General features: G+C 35.2%; 1 protein-coding gene and 1 pseudogene across 2 annotated transcripts; one reads left to right on the forward strand and one right to left on the reverse strand.

Moving 5' to 3' along the window:
- Window positions 1-1,632: 1,632 nt before the first annotated feature.
- On the forward strand, window positions 1,633-13,307 carry LOC111316926 (E3 ubiquitin-protein ligase RKP-like; annotated as a pseudogene). The gene is made up of 9 exons (XR_016333392.1): window positions 1,633-3,254; window positions 4,137-4,961; window positions 6,589-6,749; window positions 7,886-8,024; window positions 8,649-8,732; window positions 9,689-9,969; window positions 10,062-10,193; window positions 11,718-12,527; window positions 12,755-13,307. The product of XR_016333392.1 is annotated as an E3 ubiquitin-protein ligase RKP-like (transcript).
- Window positions 13,308-13,415: 108 nt separating this feature from the next.
- Window positions 13,416-20,490, reverse strand: LOC111316925 (putative inactive receptor kinase At5g10020). The gene is made up of 3 exons (XM_022919168.2): window positions 19,045-20,490; window positions 16,071-17,738; window positions 13,416-14,247 (listed from the first exon to the last, which is right to left on the reverse strand). Exons 1-3 carry the CDS (start codon window positions 19,979-19,981, stop codon window positions 13,670-13,672), a joined length of 3,183 nt encoding a protein of 1,060 aa, XP_022774903.2. The 5' UTR covers window positions 19,982-20,490; the 3' UTR covers window positions 13,416-13,669.
- Window positions 20,491-21,357: the final 867 nt, after the last annotated feature.

The raw sequence follows: 21,357 nt of genomic DNA on the forward strand, positions 1-21,357 counted from the left end.
TAACGTCCACGTGTAACCCGTCTCAACGTTTTATGTCAGAACCCATCAAAATCAGATGATCTGTCTCCACAAATTTCCCCAGAGCAAAACGAAAAATGAAAAATCTTTTAAAACCGCTGCTTCATTTTTTGTTAGTGTCCCAACATTTCGTGCGGTGAATGGTAATTGATGTATTATTTTTATTAAAAAACAAAATTCAAAATTTTTCTATAAATAAAAAAAGCAGCGTTTGATTTGATCGCTTCAAGTGTTTGCGCAAAAAAGAGCAAAGGGGAATTGGCACTATAGTACTGCAGTGCCGGCATGGTGCAGAGTTGGGCACTTTGGTTGGCATCGAATAAAGGCCCCATCCTCCTTTCCTTCTTCGAGCTACGAATAAGATAACCGATTAACTGTTGCGTTTTCTCTGAGGGATCTGCTTTGATTTAACAACAGCACCAATGTTGGACTTCGCCAACTCACACCTATTTTACCAAACATTCAGTAACTTTTTGACCCGTACGATGCCATGCACGTTACTTATTGTTCCCACTAATTACGTTATTAAAAATATTGTTTATACGTATGCTAGGCATATATATATATATATATATATGAGTCATATTATGAATAAAATTATTAAATTTATGATTTCAAATGTTAAATTTAGATAATTTAAAAAAAATTATCTAATTCATTATTAATAAAATTTTTAAATTTTACAAATAGAATTAATTAATGATACGTATCTTTTTAGATGTATTAAAAATAAAACAATAATTTATTAATATCATTTATAAAATTAAAAGATTATATTAACAATATTTAATAATTTTTTATTAAAAAAATAACTTTTTGTTATTTATAATTTACCAACAAAAATAATATTTGGATACCCGGAAAAAATGTGTTTCAACCTGTGTCTGAGTAGCCATATGCAAGCTTTTCTCCAATCCTTTGAACCAGTTACAGAAACCAGCATTGAGACGTGCAAGTGTGCAACTCAAGAGGGAAGCGCAAATTAGCACCAGCAGCCACCACATCAACCGCTAAGAACAATACATGTGTCGGCCACGCGAACCATCGACAGCCTCGACTCAGCTTTGGGCCGCAGGGCGCAATAGGAGCAGCCCCTGGTTCAAATCGTTTCACTTCCTCCAAACTCTTTGGGCAGACAATTTTTCATTGTAAGGAAAAAGGAAAGTCCACATTCCATTTCATCGTTTCTTCTTTTCCTCACTGGAAAAAGGAAAATAAGAAAAAAACACACACTGTTGATTTTCACCTCTCTCTCTAATAATTAAATTGAAGTTGTATTATTTCTCTCTCTGAATGGCATGAAAAACCCTAGCTTGACACGGCCGCCTTTGCAATTTCAATTAAGGGCAACTTAAAACGGGCGCATGTAAGTTCCTTTATTTAATTTTATTTATTTATTGAATTTCTATCTCTGGGTTGTTAATCTCTTCTAATTTCGAGGAAAAGACCAAAGGAAAATGAGAATTTGTGGAACTAGGTATAACATTTAAGATTATGTGACCTTAATTTAGTTTCGGTTTCAATTTTGTTAATGGAAAAATATGATTCTTTGATTCTTTTTTTGGTTATATGTGCATTGATTTTGAAATTGAGTTTCAAAATTTTCAGTTTCAGGGTGCGGGGGTGGGGAAATTTTTATTAGCTTCATGAAATTTTCGTGTGTTAAAGGAATATAATTGAATATAGACTGGACAAAGATTTCGATGTTGAGTTAAGTTTGGCATATAGAGGTTATTGTTATTGGGAATGGCAGAAGATAGCCTCCGTATTGGCGGGCTTTCTTCTGGCTTGGCTGTGATATTGAATAGTGAGGATGGGAAGGAAAATTTCTCCAAATCCCACCTCATATCATATTCTGATGATTTTGGTCAGCAATCTGTGGAGCGAGCTCTTGAATATGTATTTGGTCTTCCCGATAAATCACTTACTCCATTGACTGGTCCCATTGACAGCAGTCTAGCTCGTTCTATCATAAAGAACTACTTGTACTCAAGTTCAGATGCTTTGGTTAGTAAGAGGGAAGGGGTTTGTATTGTTGATAATGGCTCTGGACCCGATGTTGTTGGTCTTGAAGTATTCAGTATTTGTGGTGAAATTAGAATCATTAAGCCACCTTTGCTTTTAGAGAGCTTAGCAGTATTCAGTCGTGCCAAGGCTAATGCTTGTGTTTGGAAAGGGAAATGGATGTATGAAGTAATTTTGGAGACTTCTGGTATACAATAGCTTGGATGGGCTACCATTTCATGTCCATTCACTGACCGTAAGGGCGTAGGCAATGCTGATGATTCATATGCATTTGATGGCAGAAGAGTTAGAAAATGGAATAAGGAAGCGGAGCCATATGGTCAGTCATGGGTGGCAGGTGATGTCATTGAGTGCTCTATAGGCTTGGATCATCATGAGATTTCATTCTATAGGAATGGTGTTTCACTTGGTCTGGCATTTTCTGGCATTCGGAAAATGGGACCTGGATTTGGATATTATCCTGCAGTTTTTCTTTCTCAGGGTGAACGGTGTGAATTGAATTTTGGTGCCCGCCCTTTTAAATACCCAATTGATGGCTACCTTCCCTTCAAGCACCTCCTTCTTTTAGCTCTTTTGCAAAGCAATTGCTGGATTGCCTATCCAGGCTGTTGGATATGCAATCTGTGGAGCGAGCTGAGCATTCTTCAGTTGAAAAATTGAGGAGACTAAAGAGGTTTGTATCACTTGAAAAACTATTTTATCCTGTTTCTCATGGGATATGTGAAGAGTTCTTCACTGCAGTTGAAGCAGATTGTCGAAGTGCTGAGTACATTGGGTGGGGTCCTCTTCTGTTTTTCTTGATGGGGATATTTGGAGTACAGGCACCACATGATTGGTTGACTTTGGATAGAGTACTTGATGTCCTTCTAGAATTCCAAGGATCACATATTATGTTTGAGCTTATTATAAATGCTCTTTCATGTGGTTGCAAGACAGCATCATTGGTTCTGACAGAATGCCCATATTCAGGATCATATTCTTATCTTGCATTGGCGTGCCATTTATTAAGACGGGAACAATTGATGGTGTTGTGGTTGAAGTCATCAGATTTTGATTTCTTATTTGAAGGTTTTCTATCACGGAAGAGTCCAAACAGGCAGGACCTTCATTGCATGATTCCTTCTGTTTGGTGGCCTGGTTCTTGTGAGGATTTGTCTTCTGAAAGCAGCATGTTATTGACAACTGCAGCTTTATCTGACGCAGTTAGTAAGGTTTGCTCCTGTCACTTAGAACTGAATGTTAATGAATATTGCTTCGTTTTCCCCCTCCTTTTTTTTTCAGCTTTCTTGCTACCTTGACCCAGCTTTTGAAAAAATTGTGAAGGAAACTTGACAAATCTTAGTAGCATTGATAGTGTAAAATTATTGTCAAGTGAAGTATCTATAGTTTAAAACAATAAGTTTAGTATGAATCATAATTTACACAGTAAAATACATGCATGGCTTTGAGGTTTAGTAACTTTCATTACTGCATTGCTTATCTAAAGAATATAACTTTTACTTTCAAGTATTCCTTTCAGCATAGTTTAAGTTTTAGTTATATTTTGTATATGGTTTCAATTTGTTTACCTTCCCTTCTTTTCTGGAACTGAATGAAGTTCAGATGCCATATCAGAATTGTTCTTCCCACATATTTTGACTGCATTTATCTGCCATGAATTTCTCATTTGTGCAATACTTGCCCCAACGAACATGTATCCTTGGTTATCCTCCTGTGTTCTTGCATATAAGATGACTCTTGTGCTTAAACACTTACTGAGTTTAATGTGAAGTTATGTTTACGATGTAACCTTAAGTTTGAATGATTGTAATGATGTATGTTTTCACTCATTGGGAGGGTCATGAAAACATTTACGTTATTAGGGGCATTAATATAGGAAGAGTGCATTGGTTGTACTTGCATATGAAACTGAAAATGCATTTCTATGTGTGTAAAGACTCCATATTAGTGTTGAATTGCCCCTATAAGGGGTATTCAGCAGTGCTCTGTGGGGGCAACAGCTTAGATCTTGTCATCCTGTTGAATCAATATTTATAAATCCATAGATGCTTTTATCTTAATTTATTGATCATCTTTTTTTCTCCCTTTTCCAGATTGAGGAAAAGCATAGGGACCTCTGTCTCTTAGTCATACAGTTCATACCTCCAATATCACCTCCCCTGTTTCCTGGTTCTTTGTTCAGGACATTTCTGCGGAACCTTTTATTGAAGAATTGAGGAGCTGATCACAATAAGCCACCTCCCGGGATTTCAAGCAATTCTGTTCTTGTTTCTTTGTACACCGTTATTCTCCATTTTCTATCTGAAGGCTTTGGAACGGGGAATATTTGTGGGTGGTTGAAGAACTGTGATTCCAGTGGTCATGATATTGGTTTTCTTCATAGAGGTGGCTACCAAAGTTTCCCTGTAGGTTTGTTACTCAAGAATGATGCACATCGAGCTGACATTCCTAGGCTTGGAGGATCATTCAGTCACCTATCAAAATCTCATCCTGCGCATGATCAGGAAGCAGAAGTTATTTGGTGGCAGGAAGGCTGTATGGATGATGAAGAAACAAGAGTAACTCATTTAACCAAACAGAAACCGTGTTGTTGCTCATACTATGACATGGAGTTCACAAAGTGCTTAAAATATCCAATCACAACCACAACTAAAAGTTACCATCACCAGTGCAGCGCTATTCCTGAAAGATCTGCACTTGTTGCTGCAGAATGTAGTACAGGAAGTTTTAATGATGAGATAGTGGATAAACCTAGCTCCAGTGATCAGTCGGAATCTGAGTTTGGTTATCGTCCGGTCCAGCAATTGAGGATTGTATCTAGGGACAGTGATGTGTCTTCAACCACTCTAAGAGAGGAAGAACTCCTGGATGCTTTGCTATTATTGTATCACATAGGTCTTGCACCAAACTTTAAACAGGTGAGAGGTCATTAGATCAGAAGTTCATCAAAATGGTGCATGAAGTTTGTTATTTTTATTCTTTTGTAGCTTGTTACTATTTGAGGTTCACACATTTTAGCATCTGTAAACAATGGTTGGAACTATGACTTGATTTCATTGGAGATGCATTAGCTTCCATGACAATACTAAAATAACGTAGTGTCAAGGCCTCAAGGTCAAGGTACAAATGGTAACAGTGTGAGAAATCAAACAGGAAAATTTCTAGCCTTTACGAGGTACACTGTAGCTGCTTAAGTTCACGTACTCAGGAGTGTCAACTTTGTTTGCTTACACAATTTGGTAATGGTTGGAAAATTATTCTATTAGAAAATTGTTGAAACATGGACATTATTAAAGAGTGCAGCAAAGTGGGATTAACTTTTGCCAAAATCATAAAAGATCCCACCCTTCTTGTATGATATAACTGATAAACTGAAAAATAGAGGCCTTTTATCTTGAACATTACCTATGATTGTCGGCGAGAAGTTGAAGTGATGTTTTCTTCACTTTTATATATTGATGTTCTGAGCCAATGAAGTTTCATTAATCTTAAAATGTCTTAAGTGTTGGCTATCACCAATAGGTTTTTCTTTGGGGACATAACATTAGGTTGCGGATCATGCAACAAAAAAGTTTCAGCTAATATCTCTGGGGTTTGGCTGAAACATGAAATTGTCTTAGTCAAATCTCAACAAGTGTAATTTGTCAATAACATCTAGCAAGCTAATCTAAGCCTTAAGAGATGGTTCTCCATAGCAAGCTAATCTAAACATAAAGAGATGCTTCTCATTATCTGTTGTGACAGTGGTTGAACTCTATATATTGCAATGCAATGGGGAACCTTTTTGGTGTACAATCTGCATTGGCATGTTTGGACAGATGTCAGAGTTGATGGCATTTTTGTTAGAGAAAATAGAGAGCTGGAGGGATGGTTTTGTGATTCCTATAATAGGAGAAGAAAACCATTTGGGGGTTTCAATTGTTTGGCTTTGTAGTTTCAAGATGATTGGTATCTTTCTCACTTATGCATGTCACTCGTATTTTTTATAAGTCCAGTGGTTCCCAGGCTATATTATCTAACTTTAGTGTTCAGTGTTTGGTTATGCCTTTGTGTGCCTGAGACATGATAGCAATGTCAGCATATGGCTTAACATTGTAATTGTTTTAATCTTGTGAGGAAGTGTGACTAAGTTGTCAATTTTAACCATGTTATAAATCTATGTTCTGCATGTCTTGTGGTAAAAAAGGTTTAAATCTGCTTAACTTAGTTGTTTGTTGGTATTTTTATTTTATGTGTAACTAAGTTTCAAGGTCCACCTGAATGACCCAAAATGCTTATTGATCTTAACATGGTGATTATGTTGAAAAGGATTCTTTTGTTTTGTTTTGTTTTCTATTTTGAATGATTTTGCTCTGATTTTTTTTTTTAACAGAAAGGAAATTGGTTTATAATGATCCTTACCATGAGGAATTGAATATTTGTGTCTCCTTTAACTAGAAATTGCTTTATATTTGGTATTCCACCTCTGAAATTGTAGTGTCCCCCCCCCCCCCCTTCTTCCCTCTTTTAATGATGTGAAAAACTCTGAAAATTTTCCTTTTGTAGGCATCATATTACATGACTTGACAATCACAGTCGATATCCCTCCTGGAAGAAACTGATAAACAAATACGAGAACAAGCTTTCAGTGAGAAATTAAAGCGTTTGAAGGAGACTCGTAATGACTATCATGAAGAAGTTATTGATTGTGTCAGACATTGCACATGGTAAGATGACTATGATTAGTTTGTTATCCCAAGGATCATTTCTCTGTTCTTGGTCTCATTTCTTTTCAGTCATTTAATTTTCTTGTGCTCTTATTCTTCATTTGATTTGTTCCTAAGTGTTCAAGTGATATGTTGCATTTCATTTTATGATGTTAAATTAAGTATTCATGTTCTGTTATGCAGTGCCAGATTCTTAGATCTGAGGAGACTTTTCTATCCTTAGTTATTGCAGATATTAAATTTACAATGATAATGATTATGACTGTGTGGTATGATTATAATTCTTAATTCATATTATTTTGATCAACAAGTGGATGCTTCAAATGCTATGTTCTTTACAGATGGACTTATTTAGGTTTCATTACTTGCAAGGCTTGTATATTTATCTTCACCAAACCTGAGCCATTCTTTGGACTTTGACTTCATTTTTTCTTAAAAACTTCTTGCATGCTAATCTGGTTTCCCCATCAATGCATTGACAAAGAAATAAGGTTTGTTTTAATGTTTGAACCAAAAGTACTATGTGGACATTGGGAAATGCTTTTTGTGTTCTAAGTTACAGATCTTTTTTATCCATTTGTTTCTGTCAAATTTAGTAATGTCTAGTTATGGTAATTTATAAAAATGGAGGTGGTAAACTTTCAGGGTATTTTGTAAGCTTTAGCGAGAATCAACATCTATTAGACATGCTAGCTTTTTTTTTTTTCACTCGCTAAGTTTGTACTCTTTGTAGAGATTCTTTGTATGCCTTCTTCTCTAGTGTCTTATGGTGTCTAACTGTCAATGTAACATCTATGAAGGAGATTTAGGTCATATGTAAGGCAATTGAATGTTGTATCCATGTGATCTGTCTAAGCAGTGTTGCCTTTATTTGCTCCCTGTTTATGAAGTTAGAATTGGAAGATGCAGTTTATGCCTATACGCATGCATGCTTGTGTGCATGCACTTGCTTGTTGAATGGATATTTCTCAGTATACCTATTATCCAACTAATCACTGTTTTGAGAAATTAGAACTAAAAGATATGATTCATCTTGTATTTGTTTGGATGAAAGTTCAAGTTCTAATTTCTAGCAGGTGAAGTTTAGTTGAGTTCCTGTATATGCTCATAGTTGGTTCTTTTGTCTTGCTGTACAGGTATCGGGTCTCTCTATTTTCTCGATGGAAGCAGAGAGGAATGTATGCCACATGCATGTGGATTGTGCAATTGCTACTGATTCTTAGCAAATTGGGTTCAGTGTTTATTTACATCCCTGAGTTTTACGTTGAAGCTCTGGTAAAACAAGTCTTCCTTAAAATATGTTATGCTTTGTTTCCAATTCAAATCAAGATAAGACTATAATTAGCTTCACTGAAAGTAGGAAGACTTGCAATTATGCTTTGTTGCATATTGCATGGAAAAAAAATGTTCTTTCATTGATTTTTAAAATTGGTTGTTATACACACAAAACACAATGTTTACATCCTTACAAAACATATACCACTATCAAGTTATCGCAGTCTATAAGTGAATTTGAACAAAGAAGACTTTGAATTTCATTTGTAATTGACAAGCTACACGATGAAGCTACAAAATGGTACTCAACCCAAGAGTTTTGTTTGTTTTGGTTTTTCAGAAATTAATGCTGGTGAATGCTATCAACATATATGCTGGCAAGATATATTACCTATTAAAAAAAGATTGCTGGCAAGATGTTGAAGAACAATTTGAGTTTTTCCCAGTCTGTTTTCTGTGTATTTAATAGTGCATTATAAATATGTTTCAGTATCTGCTTATCTAGGACATTTGCTATGTTTTTATTTGAATATGGGCCTTACCAAGTTCTTATTTGGTGCATTTTATGTCTAATTTCCATTTTTATTCCTAGAGTAGTAGTAATTTCTCTGGTTATTGTTTCAGGTTGACTGCTTTCATGTCTTGCGTAAGAGTGATCCTCCATTTGTCCCACCAGCAATATTTATCAAGCAAGGACTCATGTCATTTGTATGTTTTGCCTATTGATTTGATGTTGTGTCTTGAGTTTTGAATTTTGTTCTTCTAGTTATCTACAGTTTACCCTCATTAGAGTTTGTTTCTAGCAGCCTTATGTAGGATTTTACTGTTTTGGTATAAATTGCATCATTGCTTATACTCTAAACTTCACATTTTATAAAGCAAAAATGGTTGTATATGAAGACAAAACTGCCATAAATATCTTAAAGAACAAGTGTGATCTTTTAAATAATCCACTGTTTCACTTATTTCATGTATCCATGTACTTCACAATGGAACTGCTCTCTCTAAAGTGTAATATATATGTTCTGCATGTTCTGAACTTTCTTTTAGGCTGATCTGCTGGTATTTACTGATTTGATGTTCTTAAGACTGTTAAAATATTCCCTGGAAAGACAATAATTATGGTGCATAAGCTATTAAGCTCGTTAACAATCTGCTTTCTGCTAATTTTCATCATTTCAGTAATTGACATTAATCTTATAACATGGACTTGAAACCTCTCTTATTATTATTTCTGAGGTTATTCTCTCTTTCTAGATGTGTACTTTCAATTAGTATGTGCACTTGAGTGGAAAAGTATCTTGTTTCTCATAAATGATTATGCTCAAAGTAGGATTCATTAGATAGGTTTTTTTTTTATGTTGCTTATCGACTCCTTTTTCCTGTATGAATATTGTTGATTAAACATTTAGAAGATGTGGAATAATTTTCATTTAAAACTTTAATACTCAGTTTCTATTCTGTTTGTTGTTTGTTGTTGTTAGGAACTTGGCTTGTTCTGTTCAATAGCTTCCTAATTTCAGAATTCCGAAAGGCATATAACCGTGTTATATCTGAAACCTTACATATATTTAACATGTAGCATAAGCTCAGAGAAGTAACTTTTGGATTTTTCTTCTTTGTTCAGTCTGAGTTGTTGTCTAAGTTTTTGGGTTGTTTATCAGGTGACATTTGTAGTTACCCACTTCAACGATCCAAGGATATCAAATGCACATTTAAGGGATCTTCTTCTCCAGTCAATATCAGTCCTGGTGCAGTTCAGACAGTATTTGGCAGCTTTGAAAACAATGAAGCTGCCAAACTGAGGATGCCAAAGGCATTATTGTCAGCATTTGACAACCGATCTTGGATTCCGGTTACAAATATTCTTCTGCGTCTATGCAAGGGTTCTGGATTTGGTTCTTCAAAGCATGGAGAATCATCATCATCATCAGTTGTTTTCCAGGTGAATAGTGAACCATCACTAATCATCTTTTTGTCCCCTGAAATCACTTCTGTTTCTATCTTTCACCCTATGTGGGGCTCTTTATTTTAAAGAGACTGCTGCGTGAAGCTTGCATCAATGATGAAGAGTTGTTCTTAGCTTTCCTCAATCGTCTATTTAACACTGTCAGCTGGAAAATGACTGAATTCTCAGTTTCCATTCGAGAAATGCAAGAAAAATTCCAGGTATAATATGTTCACACTTAAGCAAATGTCTTCCTGTTATGTTACTTTAAGTAACCTTTTTTGGAGGTTTTACGCTTATGCTTCTCGTATCTATACTATTTTTCTCTCCAACTTGGTTCTTAACTTAGTGGCTCACATCTTTTCAACTTATATATCCATTATCTACCTTAATTTACAACATTCTGAAAGTAGACAACAAGGATGAAATTCAAAAAAACAAACCAATATGATAACACACATGTTTCAGAAAAAGGTTGACACTCCATAGTTCCAAACTGTGACAACTGAATTGTCCTTGTAAATGCTACTACCTTTTGATACTGGGAAAGGGTTAAGGTAAATGAATGGAAGTCAAAGACTGTATTTCATGTCATCATTTTTTCTTGCTGTCTGACTCTTTTATGTCATGGTCTCTCAAATCGAAATACTTTTGTTGACAAAATTTGAATTTATAAACATGCTTTATTCTTCCTCTAATTTTTCAAAGAAATCTAACATACGATCGGTGCTAGTTTAGTTCTACATGAAAACATGGCTTAGATGGATTTTCTTTGTATTTTATGGATGACAGGCATTTGTGTGCAATTGTTATAGCTGAATGTGCAGAGGATGTATGATGACATTGTGAGGAGCAATTGGATAGGTGAAAGGTCTGAGGGAACGATGACTGGGGTGCACAAGGAAATTTATGTTAGATGAATCATCTGGAATATTTATTAAGCTTATGTAAATAGAAAAAGAGAAATAACAGAGAAATGGTATTTTATGAATTTTGGCAGAAAGGTTGGTTACTATGAGTTCTGGTAGGTTCAAAGATGGCCGAATAACATTAGGGTTTTCAAAAAAATCATGTATGGTGGTTTCCAGTGTTATCAGCAGTTTAGCATTGTAACTTGCTAAAATTTATCTTACCATTTTGAATCTTTTAATTTAAACATGGCCTCTTATATTTGCTACCCAGGGATTGTAGATGACTTGCATCTCTTTTTTTGTGGTATAGAATATCTGCTTGCATCTCAGGAATAATTAAAATTGTATGTTGAAACTTGTACGAGTGATTTATTGTCCATATCTCTTTTCATATTTTGGGCTTGTTATTGAAATGGACATTGGGAGCAAGAATTTCCCACTCTTAACTGAAAATTTAGAGTTGGAAAACCAGTGTTAAGTCTGCAATGGATTTTTTCCTAGCATTGGCATTGGCTTAGTTCGGGCTTTTGGTCTCCTGAAAGAATGAATGTGAATAGGAATTGTCTTTACCCCTCTTTTAAAAAAAAAAATTGATCAAGTAAAGTTGCAGTTGTTTTTCAAACAAGAAGGGATTAGTGTCCTTTCTTATGTTGTATAGGGGGTTTGTGTATTTCACCCATATTTTTTTGGTAACAAAATGACTCCTTACGTATTGTATTTGAGTTTATGGCTAGAACTTTTTGTCATATGTGATGATAGCCACGGCCTTTTCTTTCCACCTGAGCGGATCTTCCTTTGGGTCTATGATTTGATTTTATAGACATGTTTTTGCAGGTATTGGAGTTTCAGCAGAGGAAATGCTGTGTCATATTTGATCTATCATGTAATCTTGCAAGGGTTTTGGAGTTCTGTACCCATGAGATCCCTCAAGCATTCCTCTCAGGGCCCGACACAAACCTTCGAAGACTGACTGAGTTGTTTGTCGTTATTCTGAACCATATAACTTCTGCAGCAGATGCTGAGTTTTTTGACTTCTAAGTGGTCTGCTGGCTGATTTAACTGATATGGCTGTCTTTTTCTTTTTAGATTATAGTGTCTAATATCCATATTATATTACTGTGCACATTGATGCTTTAATCCATTGTGTATAGGAGAGGCAATATTTTACATTGCCTCTTATGCAGCTGCATGCAAGACATTTTATGAACTAGCATTTTGGATCTTGTATCTCATTGTAGTTGCATAATTATGTTAGGCCCCTACTCATTTTTCTTTTATTGAAAATTTCAAGTTTCAGTGGACAAATATTGCATATATCAGAAGATACATTGAAAGTTTCAAAATCTCAGTTTATCTCCCTTTTTTAGGTTTCTGAACCGACTGGTCTTGCAAATTGGTTTAGTTATTAGTTGAACTAATATATAGCTGTATGACTTCTCATTAAAAAACATGATATTATTAAACACTTGTTTATTTTCTTTTTACTTACACTGTAGCATTTTATCAACAGTTCACTTAGACGGAATGGCCAATCTATAGAGAAATAAAAAAGAGGCATGATATTAGCCCCTCTAGTAGGGATCATTGTGAACTTGTTGGATGCTAGTACGGAGTCAAAATTCCAGGAACAGAATGATGTAATAGGTGTGTTTGCAAGCATGGATTGCCCTGAAACCATGCATTATGGTTTCCAGTACATTTTAGAGTATAATTGGGTTAGTACTGTTAGCCTTATTATCTCCAAGAATTCATCATTTTTCTCTGTGCTTCATGTCAAATTCACTACCTTTACAATCTTTAAATTTTTTTATACCCTCAATTTGCTGGCTACATCTTTTAGAGGCGAAGCTAATGTTTATAAACTTCGTCAGCTAGAGAATTTCTTGGGCCTCCTCCTCAGCCATTCCGTGTAACCGAAAATGGAGGGGCTTCAACGTGGAGAAACTGATGCAGACGATGGCATGTGCTGCCTCTGTTATGCTTGTAAAGCAGATGCACAGTTTGCCCCATGTTCCCATAGGTCTTGCTATGGTTGCATAACTAGACATCTTTTAAATTGTCAAAGATGTTTCTTTTGCGATGGCACCGTCTTGGAAGTCGTCAGAACCATAGAAAAGACAGTGGAAAGATAATCAAAGAAAATTATTCTCCAGGACCTGTCAAATGATGTGGTAGATGGAGAAAAAGAAAAGGGAAAATAGGGTTTTATTTTTTATTTTTTATTTTTTTGCTTCATAGTATTTGATATGTTGGTATTAAGATAATTATTTGTATTATTGTGTATAAGCGTTTGCAAGGTTAAAAGGTAAAGGGGATTGGGAAAAGAAATCCTGGGTTCATTGCGAATTTTGTAGGTTGAGGCATTTTTCTGTAAATATGAGATGTAAATAGCGAAGGAAAATCTTCAGTCTCTCACTATATTTCCATGGGAGCTCACTCCTGAGTCATACTTTGAGAAGTGAGGAATGCTATTTTTGTCTGATTATTCACTAATGTGATTAAGAGTAAAACAAAAATACTGATTGAGACAGATTGAAGAGAAAATTTGCATCCTTTTTTCGATTGGGGATCAAACAGGAAACAGTGTCAAATAACAAATGGATCAGTAGTCACTTTACAAGAAAATTTTCAAGAAAAAGAAATGTGATTACTAGCCCCAAAATCACTAGGCTGAAAACCAATTGAAGAGGAGAAAAAAAATAATATGGAAAAAAAAAAAAGACAACGACAACAACAATGTGGCCGAGGAATAACAAAAAAGAATTCCCAGACGAATGTACAAAATTTCAGAGGGATATTGAACAGAGATCCTCAAATACTAGTCTGATGCTAGGCCTCTCATTTACAGGAAGAATACACCTGAGTGATATGGCAAGCAAATCATCCATTGCTTTTGTGTGTTCTTCCCCGCTAGCAATGTCTCTGTCAATGCAGTCCATTCCCCGTCCTTCTTGATCACATAATCGAACCCAATCTGTCAGATCCACTGCTCCTGATTGACCTGATATTATGTCACCAGCGCTTCTTCTTGTTAACAATTCCATCAGGATCACTCCAAATGCGTAGACATCAGCTTTAAATGATGGGACTGGTTTAGATGCAGAAGCAAGTTCGGGAGCGCGATATCCAAGGGCTCCCAGATTCAATATCTGCTCTGCAATGCCAAGTGGTGTCATCAGCCGGTGAAGACAATAATCGGTCAGGAAAACATGGTAATCAGGGTCAACAAGGAGTATATTTGTCGGCTTTAGGTTTCCATGTGGCAGGCCTCGATCATGTAGGTATAACAGACACTGAGCCACTTCCACAGCAACTTTCAGTCTTTGGCTGAAAGATAATGGGGAGTACCTCCGAGGAGTTGTCTCTGCATTAACATATGAAAACATAAAGGCAGAATCTCAATGAATTCATGAATTCCTGCAACATAACCTTACATACATGTAATTCAAGATTGCAAGACAAATGTAATGCCAACAATGCCTCATGTAGCACCGGCTCTTGCCATGATAGCAAATTTAACAATAACTTCTGGTTTTGTATAAGAAAAACACAGCTTCATTCCAATAATGTAAGCCAGTGTGTATAGTCAATAACAAACACCTTCCCTTCGATTGGGTCAGAGAGAAAAGATCCCTAGTGTATTATTTCTAGCTTCATCTTTGTAATTTCATTGAGTTATGACTATTAAAAATTTAAACCTACTGTAATTAAAAACACATTTTTTTTACTATTTCTTCACATTTAACCTGTTAGTCTTGAATTCTGATCGTTGTGAAATTAGCCAATTAGGTGATCAAAGAGGCAGAAATCCATCATTTACCACAATCAACCCAACTAAGTGCCACAGTGCCAAGAACAGGTAAATGACACTGCAAAGATTCTTTTCAACATCCTGCTCCATCTTTTGCAAGGAAGAAAAGCAAAAGGTGTGGTTTCGTGGGGAGGGGAAAAGAAGCTGAATTTTAAAGAAGTTAAGCCACAGGAGTAACACATCAGAGCCAAAACTCTAAACCAGATTCAAAGCATCTACTTTTGTATTCCTCTTAAATTAGTGCACTAATTTCTTGCCTACTGCTATGTTTGACATCCAAGATTTTGTACTTAACATTTATGCTGATTGAGGACAAGTTCATCAGGAGAGAATCTAAAAGGGTTGTCATCTGAAACAACTACTTCTGTTCAATTTAAAAGAGAGGCATTTGATTTTATTCTAAAATCTGTAACCAAACATTGATGCAAAGATATAGCACAAAACTGCAAGAAAATTAGAAGTAATAAAATACCACCAAACTCATAATTAGGGTTGTAAAGTCTAACATCAGTAATAGTGAATACTGGCAACCTAAAGTGATTACAGAATGAGCAGGAGCACCTAACTTTAGGTTTAACTAACCACCTGATATTAGTGAACCGAGAAATTATTGCTACCAGTCAGGTTCATTTGACACTGATCCAATATAACTTGATCTCCAAGGAGGTCAAATCCAGTTAAGCATCAGTGCATCACTTGCCTCCCCATAGCTAGTTCAAAACAATCACAAGAGACCTCAACAGTGACCTTATACACCCACAGACACATGTTATCCTGTTTAACTTCATAATGATTTGATGGTAACACTGCCCTATAGGTAGGGCAAACACAGTTCAAAACTCTGTTTCTAGGTCCTGCGACAGATCTAAGAAAATGAGATGAAGAGACTTGACTTTCCAAATTCCCGTGACATGCACACAAATACACAGCAGACCATATTGCATAAGGTTAGTAAATAATACTCCTGCCAGAATTGAGGTAGGATGGCACTCAGCAAATATCCCAAGAACATAAATTAGAAATACTGCAAAATAACATTAAAAACAAAAAAAAAAAAAAAAGAGAAGAAGAAACTTGTCACAGACATGTTAACCGCATTAATTTTAATATGCACTGTCTTGATTTCAGTGTCTCCATAACTTTGTAGCAGCTAAGAAAGAAAAAAGTACTAACAGCAAACCAAACAATATTAACATGCACAAACAATGAGCAAATCTAGCACAAAAAACTGAAAAAGAGATGAAAAACAAGACCATAAACATCATAATCCATGTGATAACTTCAAAGACTTAAAAGGAAAGAAATAGCAAACAAACATTAAGACTTAGTTAAATAATCACATAAAATAAAAGAAAAGAAAGGTTAAAAGCTCTTACCATAGAGATGCAAAGCCAAGCTATCACACTGGATATAATCTGCTAGAAGAAGCCTCTCTTGTTCCCTTGGCCCCCAATAGTATGCTCGGACTGGAACAAAGTCAGGATGTCTTACGGATCCTATCTTTTTAACTTCCTTAGCAAATTCTTTCTTATGTTTAACCAGTCCTACACGCAACCACTTCACAGTCAACATATGTCCATTACGCAGAGTAGCTTTATATAGAGTTCCATGGCTGCCTCTGCCAAGAACTTCTGCTGGAGCTCGAGATAACTCCTCAATAGTGAATGTTAATGAAGAATCGAGAAAGAACAATTCTCCAGCCAAACGATCCGGTGAGTACACATCCAATATCACAGGCTGTTCACATGATTCTATAAAATGGGGTGATGATGGTAATGGAGAGCCTGGGGAGGATTTCCTCCCAGATGTTGCTGGCTCATTATCTAGTAGGTTAGGATTCACAGATGCCAAAGAGGCTGCAACTCTCTCGGGTGCACCATGCTCAACAATTTCAGTAACAAATTCTTGCTGTCCAGACAAAGACCTAGAATTTGAAGTAAGCAAGTGATCATTTGAAAAACTCAATGAAGTTTGTGGCGTCTGAACATTTGAGTGGAACTTGTAAGGGGAAGGTCGTGAAAGTCTGCTTAACTTTGCATCACTTCCAATAGTTGTTTCAGTAAATCCACTTCTTCCATGAAATTCTTTAAGTTGAGCAAGGTGATATGCCAATAATACAAAAACAAACATTACAGCAGCTACAACTGACGCAATAATGATTGCTACTTTAATATTACCCTTTGAATTATGATGTTTCACATGATCAGGGGCCTGATCTTGAGGGGAGTCTGTTGATGGCATGCCATTAGGGAAAATCAGCAATGTGTTTCCTGGAGAAAATGAAGACCTAGGGAAGCCTCTCAAATTTTCCGGAACAGGACCTGACAGATCATTATAGGACACATTAAATCCATTAAGGCTAGTTGAAAGCTTATCAGGGATTTTACCCTTGAAGTTGTTTCTGGATAAATCAAGGTATTCCAAATTACTAAGTTTGCTTAATTCACTAGGCAGCTGGCCTGATAATTCGTTGTCAGCAAGATTCAGCAGTTTGAGCCCAGCTATGTTACCAATCTCTGAAGGCAAACCACCTGTCAAGGAATTGTTGGAGAGATCAAGAGACTCCATTTGTGGATAAGACGACATAACAAGTAATTCATTAACACGTGAGCCTTGAAGAGGAATTGGTCCAGTGAAATGATTTCCTGAAAGATTCAGGCTTTTCAAAGTCGTAGAAGTGAAGAAACTACCAGGAATAGTTCCACTGAGTTGATTCAAACTGAGTTCGACAACAGATAATCTTGGAGAGGTATCCAATAGAGAAGGCAAGATACCAACAAGGGAATTATTCCTAAGATTAAATGTGTTTAAATCTTCAAAGTGAGACAAGTGTGACAGGCTTCCAGACAACAAGTTTGAACTCAAATCAAGGACCACCAAAGAGGCTTCCCAATTCTGCATAACAGATATATCACCAGAGATCATGTTGCTATTCAAATCAACTGTTTCACAGCTTCTTAGAGAAGAGGGCAAATCACCAGACAACCGATTAGAAGAAAGATTCAGAATCTTCAAAGTCGTAGAGTTAATTAAGCGAACCGAACCTGAACAAATTTGGTAAGATGTAAAATATCAGATGACTTCAAAATCTTTACAGTCAAATGGGCTCAGGAGAATTTCTGTGCATTGCAAAATATCAGATAACTTCAGATATCCATACAGTCAAATGGGCACAGAAGAGAATTTAGTGCAAATTTAGGTTAATAGAAGAACTGAAAAAAGTTCAGGACTCAATTGACATAGAAAAATTATTTACCATATATAAAGCAATAACACCAAAGAGTTAATTTTTGCTACACATAAACAACTCATTGATGGGATTCAGCGATTTGTATTTGTAGGATATCCATGTACATAAAATCTTCCATGTTTTAGTAATCACTACTTTAAGCAAAAGCCAGAAGATTAGCTCAGTTTTAGAAGATGAATAATTGTTACACAATCCTACTGCCTTGAATTCCGTTTACCAAGCATCATATTTTGTTTGAAGCATATCTAAAGCAAACCTATGATGCAGGAAGAGAGCATCACACTTTCATCATTCCTCAAACAGTAGATGTAAAGCAACAAACAAACAAAAAAAAAAATTTTTCCTTCATTTGCACTCAAGGGCTTACAGGTACACATACCTTTTTATTTTAAAATTTTGCATTTTAAAGATTCCACATAATCATTTTTATGCAAGATGGAATATTCAGCTTTCTATCAGAAGGTTGTTTTTAATAAAAATGAGTAGCGCAAAAGATTCAAACTACGACCTAACATGATTCCTTTTTTTGGCTTTTCATACAGCCGACCCCAGAGTTATGGGATACATGGCTTAGTTCGTTGTTATTGTTATAGTTGTATTTTTTTTTCCAGACCATGACATGAAAAAAAAAATTACTTGTCAAACTATATCCTCTCTTTGTAAATTATCGCCCTCGAAAATTTTGAGGATTATTACACCTAAAACTCAATCCCCAGACTCATGAAATACAAGGAATAACACCCCCAAAATCACTTCACATTCACATACTTCTAGTAAAACTCCAACGTTAAAAGATGATTAAGTAAATAATTATAAACCAAAAAGACAAAAAGATGTACATTTTTAACTAACATTACTTTCTCTGGCAAAAGAAAAAAAAAAAAAAAACTAATATTGCTTTCATGGAAAAATCAGAATAAAATGACCTATTGGCATTGGTGTCTATCATCAAAATATAAGGGAAAAGAACATCTATCGATAATTCAGATCCAAAAATAGATAAATATTTTAGCATTAAAATTAGTAGCCTATTGACTAAATAAATATTCCAACTTCATTAAAAAAAAAATAGAAAAGAAAAGTCAACAAAAAATCAATACCCGTAAATCCATTGTGACTGAGATCCAACTCCTCCACTGGAACAAAACCCTCCAACAACTCCACTGGAACCGGCCCGAAGAGCAGATTTTTTCCCAACCTCAAAACTTGTAATCCCGGCAACGACCCGAAACTTGGTAACTCCCCAGCAATCAAGTTATCGCCCAAATCCAAAACCTGCAAATTCTTAAACAACCCAATCGCTTCCTCTTTAAAAAACCCACCATTCAACATGTTGTGACTCAAGTTCACAAAACGCACTGTATTAGCCAAACTGGACACATTTTCAACAGCCACAGACAAACCTCCGTAAAACTCGTTATAACTCAAATCAACGTGTTCAACGTTTCTTAACTCGCTAAGCAACTCGCCTATATCGCCTCGAAGCACATTGTTGTGTAAATCTAACACTCTTAACTGCTGTAAATTTCGGAACCCGCCCGGTAATCCACCTTCTAATTTGTTACCCGATAAATTCATGTAATTTAACCCATAAAGGTCCGTGATCCGTCCCGGGATCGTGCCGAAGAACTGATTATGGGACAGATCCAAATGTTGCAGCGAGGGTATCAAGCCCAATGCGGGTTCGATCCGACCGGTAAAAATGTTGCCTGACAGGGAGAGGTTTTGGAGATTCTTGAGGGGAGTGAGAGTGTGGAACTTGAGGTTGCCGACGAGACCGAGACGATCTAAGTTAAGAGAAACGATGAAGCCGGAGTTGGGGTCGAGGGTAACACCGGTCCATGAAGTAGGGTCGGGTCGGGTATCCGGATTCCATAAGGAGAGTACCTTATCAAAAGGGTCGGTTTTGATGCCTTTCTTGAACTCGAGTAAAGATCGGAGCTCCGACGGGTCAAACTCAAATGCAGAAGCTAACCCCAAAAACAACAGTAACAAAAGAAGATAAAAGGAGAAAGCGAAAGAAAAAGAGAGATTCATTTAATTCATTGATTAGAAAATCCCAAACCAAAAAAAAAACCCAGAAACTGAAGCTTCTGCTTGAGAAAGAAAAAGGGAGTTAGGGTTCCTTAGGGAGAGCAAAAAAAAAACTCAATGGGTTTCTTTCTATTTTACTAATTTCAAAAATGGGGGAATGGAAATTCGTTAAAAATGGCGGTAGAGGGGAGAAGTGAAGAAAAACGGTTGGTGGGAAAGAGTAGCTACAGTCTGTAAAGGGAAGGGAAAGGGGTTTACAATCTTAACTATGAAACAGAAGAGAAAACAGAAGGAGAGAGAAAGATTTGTTTCTTTTTCTTTTATTTTTTTTTATTGTTCTGATTTTGGTTTTGCGGAGATATAATCATCTTACTTGCCCCCACTATTCTTTATTCCTTCAGTCTTTCTACTACTGCTACCGGTGCTCCTGTTTTCTCCCCAGCTCACATGCCTTTTTTATCGCTTTCTTTCCCTAACTCTGTTAAGACTTTTTTTTCTACTCTAAATTTATTATTTTATAAAAGAGTTAATTATATTTTTTATACTTGAAAAATGTATAAATTTATATTTAAATATATATAATTTATACCTAAATTTTAAAAAAAAATTTATTTTAATATTATTAACTTAACTAATCTATTTGATATTTAATTACTAAAGTTTATTATACATATATTATTTGTTAAACAAAAATATTAAATATTTTATAAAAACTTTAAATTAGATGTTACGTGATTGACGGTTTTATACATATTTTATGATTCATGTAAATTAAAAAAATTATATTTTTAACTTATATTAAAAAATATTATAATATGTGTGGTGATTATAATTTAGTAATATTTACTAACCATTACGCATATAAATTGATATCATTAATAAAATAAAAATTTTAATTAATATGACACATATTTTAAAATTTTAAAATATAAATTATATATTTTTAAAAATTTAAAATATAAATTATATATTTTATTTATTAAATATCAATTTATATATTTTTTAAATTCAAGTAAAAAATATAATTAACTCTTTATAAAATAAATTGAACTTCAATATTAGTGACATTTACTATTTAGACGAACACAGTATTAGTGTAAATTGGATGAAAAATGTAAAAATAAATAACAAAGAGAGGCTAATCACTTTGGTAAAAATTTTCATATAAAAGAGCAAAATAAAATAAAACAAAATATAAACAAAAACCAAGGAACGTGCAAAACATATAACTTATGGCTAACGCCTCACCCAGGGGACAATGAACTTCCTTGTTTCAAGTACAATGTCATGTATTCCGACAATTAAAATTTTAAATTTTACAAATAAATTTATAAGATTATTACATATTTATTTTTTTAATTATAATTATAATTAAATAT

Source organism: Durio zibethinus, chromosome 24 (assembly GCF_047325235.1).
Source record: "Durio zibethinus cultivar Kanyao isolate XHJ-2024 chromosome 24, ASM4732523v1, whole genome shotgun sequence".
Taxonomy (NCBI): Eukaryota; Viridiplantae; Streptophyta; class Magnoliopsida; order Malvales; family Malvaceae; genus Durio; species Durio zibethinus.